The following is an 8,384-nucleotide window of genomic DNA, read 5'->3' as shown; positions in this document are numbered from 1 at the left end:
CAGCCCCACGAAAAACACAATAAAGTCGCCTGCCATTTGAGGAACTACATTTTTATATCTCTTTTGCTCTAGTGATTTATTTGTTTAATCTTATGAAGGACAGAATGTTTATAGCGTGCTACAGTACCCTTCATTTTTGGCATGCCAAATTTTGTCCTTGAGTTGCCAAATTTTGTCCTCGAGTTGAGTCAAGTCATTTCCAGTCACTTCCCATTACCCTTTATAAGATGCCACATTCCACAGATTTCAAGTCAAGTCATCAGCTTTATTCTTAGTGTTTGTGTCTTGATTGATTACCCATTGTTTCCTTCCCAGCCATCACTGGTCTTTATAAGATGAGACACCCCTAAGATCTTAAGTCGAGACACCAGTTTTCTTCCATTCTGTGATTGTTTCCCATTTTCTATCTTGTTTGATTGTTTCCTTCCATTTTGTATCTTGTTTTGTTTGATTGTTTTCTTCCCAGACAATCATCATCTCATCTCTAGTTGTTTCCTTCCATTTTGTATCTTGTTTGTTTGATTGTTTTCTTCCTAGACAATCATCATCTCATCTCTAGTTGTTTCCTTCCATTTTGTATCTTGTTTGATTGTTTTCATCATCCCATCTCTAGTTGTGAGCAGGGTCTAATGGAGGGTGAGACAAATGAGGCTTCAGTTCAAATTGGAGAAGCAGTTGAGATGGAATTTGCAGCCAAGGGTAGAGAAAAAGAAAGCAAGTGTAGAGTGTGGAAGGTTGTGAGATATGCAGACAAGGTAGACGTGGTGTTGATGATTTTGGGTACTCTTGGAGCACTCTTGGATGGCATGTCCACCCCAGCATTAGTGGTAGTTTTGAGTGGAATAGTTAATACACTAGGAGGAGGACAAGAAAGTTCCCAAGTCTTCATGGATGATATGAATCAGGTACGATTTCCTTGTTTGTTGTATAATTTGTTTCTGCAGCTTTATTGGACAGTTCTTGACTGAAACTTCAACGTAATGTGGGCTGCTATGTTTTTGGATGAATAGAAAAGTTGCCTTTGGAGATCTGTAGGAGACAATGATTGTTGCAACTTGCACTTATCATGATAATGTGTCTTCAATCAAAAGTCTTAAATTTAGGTTTTGCAATTATTTACTTTATAGATTTAGTCGTACGTGGTCAGTGCCATGCACTGGAATATAACAAGATTAGAATTTGTTACTAATAATTATGTTTTTGACTTTACAGTATACTCTATACTTCGTCTATACTGGAATAGCTGTATGGATGGCGGCTTTTTTGGGTATAATTTTTTTTTTCCTTTTTTCTTTTGGGGGTCATGATTTGATTAGGGTGGTATTGTAAGTGAATTAATGGATTGAATCCTGTTTTTTTGTTTTATTGTTTGTGTGATTTGTAGAAGGATTTTGCTGGACAAGGACTGGAGAGAGACAGGCATTTTATATGCGCACAAGGTATCTGAAAGCTGTTCTGAGACAAGACGTTGGATTCTTTGATAATGGAGGGGTTAGCACGTCACAAGTTATCACCACCATTTCTAATGATACACTTGTGATTCAAGATGCGCTCAGTGAAAAGGTACACTAATTCTCTCTAATCAATGCTGCATAGAAAAGTGATCATTTTTACAAGTTGAGAAACTGGATTAAGTTACCAAGATAAATTTGAATATTATATTTTAAGATATTATTGAATTTTCAGTAATTGATTTAGTGGATCAACGGCTATTTTGAGTATAGCTGAAGATATTGATTTGAAAATTCATTAATATCTATGAGTTTTAGTGTAACAACAAATCTATATGTGATATCAGAATTTTTTCTCTGAGTTCTGTTGAACGAAGGGTGTTGGACTAACCCCTACACGTTTGGGAATTAAACTTGTGGACTAACTGTCACACTTTGAGTATAGATGAAGATTCTGATTTCAAAATTCACTAACACTTGTGATTTTGGTGTAATGACAAATCTACAAGACAGAAGGAAGAAAATAATACATCAATCCATTATAACAATAATAGAATATTTCATTTCAGAAATTGATATCATGTGAACCTTTCTAATCAACTCTCTTAAGTTAAAACATTGATTTGAGTTCTGTTGAACAAAAGGTGTTGGACTAACCCCCACACGTTTGGGAATTAAACTTGTGGATTAACTGTCACACTTTGAGTATAGATGAAGATTCTGATTTCAAAATTCACTAACACTTGTGATTTTGGTGTAATGACAAGTCTACAAGACAGAAGGAAGAAAATAATACATCAATCCATTATAACAATAATAGAATATTTCATTTCAGAAATTGATATCATGTGAACCTTTCTAATCAACTCTCTTAAGTCAAAACATTGATTTGAGTTCTGTTGAACGAAAGGTGTTGGACTAACCCCCACACCTTTGGGAATTAAACTTGTGGATTAACTGTCACACTTTTGAGTATAGATGAAGATTCTGATTTCAAAATTCACTAACACTTGTGATTTTGGTGTAATGACAAGTCTACAAGACAGAAGGAAGAAAATAATACATCAATCCATTATAACAATAATAGAATATTTCATTTCAGAAATTGATATCATGTGAACCTTTCTAATCAACTCTCTTAAGTTAAAACATTGATTTTACCAAGTATGAGGGAACCATAGTAGTCTAACATTTTTTTAATAACTATTTCTGTAAATATAGATTAGATCATTTGCTTCATATTTGTTAGTATACGAGCTAGGTTTTTTAGTTCATCTAAATTCTCAGGATTTTTTGAAATTGTTGTGTTAGAAATCATTTTAAGACTAATAGACTCACTTTGTAATCAATTGTTGTTTTAAAATATTATATATATATATATATCATGAAGTTTGAATACTTTGTGACCACAGTAGCCAAAATCAAAATTATCAAACCAGGATAATTTTTACTTATTATTCTCTATAAATACTGCAAGTATTTTAAGTAGGATCTTTTATAAACTGCACCTTTTCTTTTTATGGAAATATGTCAGAATACATAGATGTTTTTATATATGTTTTTATATAATTGATTATAACAATTTGAATAAACCTACATCTAATTTACAAGATAATTTAAGTTTGAAACTAAATTGCCTTTTTTTCATATTTTGAAATTCTAAGACAACTTTTATAGATTTGTTGGGAAAGCTTTTTATTCTCCATATTTTTATTCTCCATATTGATTTTATAGTAGAATATTGCAGGTAGACATACACTTAAAAACATTAGTTCTTGCCTTATTCATTTCCTTTGCTTGGATTGCAATGAAACAGACTATCTGTATGTTCCGAACATAGTTTCTACATATTTTCTTGTATGTTTTCTGATGCATAAGCTGTCTTGCCTTGGATTTTCAGGTGCCAAGCTTCTTGATGAATACATCACTATTTGTATTCAGCTATGCAACATCGTTTTATCTATGTTGGAAACTGGCCTTGGTGGCCTTCCCTCTCTTGGCTTTACTTGTAATCCCAGGATTGATGTATGGAAGGATTCTTATGGGATTAGCTGGTCAAATGCATACTGAATACAACAAGGCAGGCAACATAGCAGAGCAAGCTCTATCCTCCATTAGAACAGTGTATTCCTTTGTTGGAGAGAAAAGAACAACAGAAAATTACTCAGCTGCTTTGAATGACTTGGTGAAGCTAGGAATTAAACAAGGACTGGCCAAAGGTTTGGCCATTGGCAGCAATGGAGTTGCATTTGCCATCTGGGCATTACTGTCATGGTATGCAAGCAGATTGGTCATGTACGAAGGAGAGAGTGGTGGAAGAGTTTTTGCAACTGGTCTTTCATTTATCACTGGAGGCCTGTATGAATCCTAATAATCATTCTCCAGTATATTCACTGCTTTTTTCTTTCATCTTTTTCAGTACTCCACCCAAAATTTCTTTTTGAAGTCGTTTTAATGAATTGACAGAGCTCTTGGAACTGCTCTACCCAACTTGAAGTATTTCAGTGAGGCATGTATTGCTGCAGACCGCATTGCTGAGATGATTGAGAGGGTACCTACCATAGATTTTGATGATAGCAGAGGGCAGGTGCTGGAAAGGGTCCATGGAGAACTAGATTTCAAAGACGTTGGGTTTGCATACCCATCTAGGCCTCACACCAAAGTTTTAAACAATTTCTGCCTTAACATTCCTGGAGGACAAACTGTGGCTCTGGTTGGAAGTAGCGGCTCTGGGAAGTCTACAGCCATCGCTTTGCTTGAGAGGTTCTATGATCCAGTCGCAGGAGATATAATGGTAGATGGTATAAATATTAAGAACCTCCAGCTGAGGTGGTGGAGGAATCAGATTGGACTAGTGAGTCAAGAACCAGCCTTGTTTGCCACGTCGATCTTAGAGAATATAAGATTCGGTAGTGAAGGAGCAAGCATGGAGGATGTAGTTGCTGCAGCAATGGCTGCCAACGCACACAATTTCGTCGCCCAACTACCAGATGGATACAACACTCAGGTAATTCATTTTTTTTATGTTATTAGTTGTGAGCTATGTTGAAAATTATGGAACTAGTATGGATTAAAACATATTTATTTTCCATTAGAGGGTTGAAGTTTAGTGAGTGAGTAGATATCTCATAGAAAAATGTTTACATAGTTGGTATTAGTGTAATTCATTTACGTTATTAGTTGTGAGTTATGTTGAAAATTATGGATCAATTAATATGGATTAAAACATATTTCTTTCTAATTATAGAGTTGAAGTTTAGTGAGTGGGTAGGATCAGAATATGATCAGAAATATTGATTAAAAAATGTTTATCTAATTTGACACCAATATGATTCATTTGTATTATTAGTTGAGAGTTATGTTAAAAATTATGAAACAATTATTATGAATTTAAATATATTTTTTCTTTTCAATTATAAAGTTGAAGTTTAGTGAATGAGTGGAATCATAGAATATGTTAGAAAAATATTTGCACAGTCAAATCTAGAAACTTTCAACATGAATCCTAAAAAATTAATATATATTGAATAGGTTTTTTAGAATTGAATTTTTTTCAAATTCTCTTTTCTGAAGCTGATTTAAATATTGCAGGTGGGTGAGGGAGCAATTCAAATGTCTGGAGGTCAGAAACAAAGAATTGCCATTGCAAGAGCCATGATTAAGAATCCTCCTATCCTTCTCCTGGATGAAGCAACAAGTGCATTAGATGCAGCGTCTGAGAAGGTTGTGCAGCAAGCTCTTGACCGAGCTTGTATGGGAAGGACTACTGTAGTGGTGGCTCACAGACTCTCTACAATCCAAAATGCTAATAAAATTGTAGTGGTTAAGAGGGGACAAGTCATCGAATCAGGTCTCCATGAGGACCTTCTTAATCAATCAAATGGAGTTTACAACATGCTATGGAAAATGCAGCAGCAGTGTCATGCAACAGGTGAAGAGGATAACTCTACAGGACTAGAAGATAGAGCTTCCTCCACAAGGCTAAGCAATTTGAGAAGACTGAGCATCTCCAGCCCTGGATCAGGCCTGTCCAGTCACTTGGAGGAAATAAATAGCAGAGCCAATGGGGTGAATGGCAAGCCCTCCTCTTTCTGCAGACTACTGGCTTTGACTGCACCTGAGTGGAAGAAGGCCATAGTTGGCAGTGCATGCGCTCTTGTATATGGTGCAGTGCAACCCATCTATGCATTTGTGTTGGGCAGCATGATCTCTGCATATTTTATTAAAGATCATCAAGAGATGAAATCGAAGATGAGGTCATATGACCTGGTATTTTTCTCTCTATTCATCATTTCTTTCGTGGTCAATGTTGTTCAGCACTACAACTTTACAGCAATGGGAGAATTGATCACCAAGAGGATTCGGGAGAGCATGATGGCCAAAGTCTTGACATTTGAGGTTGGATGGTATGACCAGGAAGAGATATCTCCAGGAGCAATCTGTTCTATGCTTGCCAATGAAGCTAATGTGGTAAGGAAATGAAGGTCCAGTCTGATTAAGCATTGCATGATATATCCACATTACCTCTAAGCATTTAGGTACTTAATTGATTGGTTCAAGATGAGTGGGTTGTAGAGAACTCTTGATAAGATTTTATGTGGGCTCAATGCAGGTAAAATCTCTGGTGGCTGATAGGATATCTCTCATTATCCATACGTGTACAGCAGTTATTCTGGCAACGGCATTGGGAATGGCAGTAGCATGGCGGCTTGCTATAGTGATGATAGCCGTGCAGCCTCTCACAACTCTATGCGCCTACATCAGAAAAGTTCTCTTGAAGAACATGTCTAAGAAGTCCGGAGATGCCCAAAATCAGTGCAGTCAAATAGCAGCAGAAGCAGTGGCCAACCATAGAACAATCACAGCCTTCTGTTCCAGCGACAGGGTCCTCTCACTGTTCAGAGCAACACAGATACGCACCCGCAAGGAAGCCATTAAGCAATCATGGTTTGCAGGCATTGGAATTGGCAGTGCTCAGAGCCTGACCTTCTTAACCTGGGGTTTGGACTACTGGTATGGTGGAAAGCTTGTGCACCAGGGACTGATAAGCCCAGGGGATGTATTCAAGACCTTCTTCATCCTGGTGAGCACAGGAAGAGTGATAGCCGAAGCAAGCAGTATGACTTCAGACCTCGCCAAAGGCTCTGCTGCATTCAAATCTGTGTTTGAAATCCTGGACAGGGTCACCAAAATCAACCCAGATGATCCTCAAGGAACAAAACCACTCACAATTCAAGGGAACATAGAATTCAAAAGTGTAGACTTTGCTTATCCAGCCCGCCCACATTGTATAATATTGAAAGATTTCAACTTGAAGGTTAGCTCAGGGAGCAGTATAGCTTTAGTCGGGCCAAGTGGGTCAGGCAAGTCGACCATCATTGGGCTGGTAGAGAGATTCTATGACCCTCTCAAAGGCACCATCACAGTCGATGGAATGAACATCAAAACTTTGAATTTGAGATGTTTGAGAAAGCATATTGCACTGGTAGGGCAGGAGCCAGTTTTATTTGCAGGAAGCATTAGAGATAACATCTTGTATGGAAGACCCACTGCAACTGAGGCTGAGATTGTTCAAGCTGCTACAGCTGCCAATGCCCACCACTTCATATCGTAAGTTTACAATTATATCTGACTCTTTTAGATAGATGTATTGAAGATATGTATATTCATGTCTAATTTTGTACATTCATTACAGGAATTTGAAAGATGGGTATGAAACCAAGTGTGGAGATAGAGGAACGCAACTGTCGGGAGGGCAGAAACAGCGCATAGCAATAGCAAGGGCCATAATAAAGAATCCACGTATATTGTTGCTGGATGAGGCAACTAGTGCATTGGATGGGGAGAGTGAGAAGGTGGTGCAGGCTGCCTTAGACAGAGTTATGGTGGGCCGAACAACTGTGCTGGTTGCTCATCGCTTCAACACCATTTGGGCTGCCCAATCTGTTGCTGTTCTTCACAATGGGGTGATTGTTGAGCGAGGTACTCCTCCAGACTTGATGAGCAGGAGAGGAGCCTTCTTTGATCTCTATCAAATTCAGCAACACCAGTGAAATCTATACAACTGAAATCTATCTTGTAGACGAATGACAAGGAAAGAAGTAAACACTGTAGCCAAATTATATAGTCCCTCTGGCAAGGCTATGTTTTCATATCTGGATTTGATGTAAAATATTGTCCCACAAGTCAGACAGTATTTATCTAGTAAATTGGTTTCAGGTTTAAGGTCCTCTTTAAAACTAAGAGGGTTGTGTAGAAAAGTAATAAATGATTATATAGAATACTTTAGGTTAAGAAATGAAATATATTTATGTAATTTTTAAAGTTCATTAATATATTAAGAAAATAGCAGTCATATTGGGGGATTGCATAAAATCAGGTATCTCAGAAATGGAAACATTCTGACAGGGACCCGTAGGGGATGTCCCTTCATGTATTAACTATTAAGTAACATCATGTATATGAATTAACTATTGAGCTACATCATGTATATAAATTTATGACTTTCAACTCTCATTTGAACTCTCAATTCAACTTATGTATATTAGATATGCTCAATAATTTATCAATGTTATCATATGAATATTTGAAATTTTTCTAGATGTATTTTAAATTTTCCCTAGTTTTTATATAGTTGTCTACTGCTATCCCCCAAAATGACCAAAAGAAATTTGTCCCACAAACCCGTCCTCGAGTCCTTCCTCCCCGAAATTTGGGGTAACATAGGAAAATAGTGAGCAGATTAGTCAAGATGAAAGAATAGGGACAATCATATTACATAAATATATTTTAAAACTTATAAAAGGAGGTATAAGTAGTTAGTTTTATAAGTAATGTATAGATATTGTGTTGTGGTTTAGTGATCTAATTTACTTTTTATGATTATATCTAATATTATAATGTTATGGTATAATGCAAGACAATTTGTTCTTT

General features: G+C 36.6%; 1 protein-coding gene across 1 annotated transcript; it reads left to right on the top strand.

The window, feature by feature from the left end:
* The first annotated feature begins 376 nt into the window (after positions 1–376).
* Positions 377–7,848, top strand: LOC131063506 (putative multidrug resistance protein). The gene is made up of 8 exons (XM_057997350.2): positions 377–905; positions 1,213–1,267; positions 1,385–1,563; positions 3,352–3,809; positions 3,918–4,458; positions 5,043–5,921; positions 6,064–7,061; positions 7,147–7,848. The coding sequence occupies exons 1-8, from the start codon at positions 630–632 to the stop codon at positions 7,502–7,504; spliced, it is 3,744 nt and encodes a 1,247-aa protein (XP_057853333.2). The 5' UTR covers positions 377–629; the 3' UTR covers positions 7,505–7,848.
* Positions 7,849–8,384: the final 536 nt, after the last annotated feature.

This window comes from Cryptomeria japonica, chromosome 6 (genome assembly GCF_030272615.1).
Source record: "Cryptomeria japonica chromosome 6, Sugi_1.0, whole genome shotgun sequence".
NCBI classification, from domain to species: Eukaryota; Viridiplantae; Streptophyta; class Pinopsida; order Cupressales; family Cupressaceae; genus Cryptomeria; species Cryptomeria japonica.
Note: the sequence above shows the minus strand (reverse complement) of the source record. Positions and strands in the feature narration are given on the sequence as shown.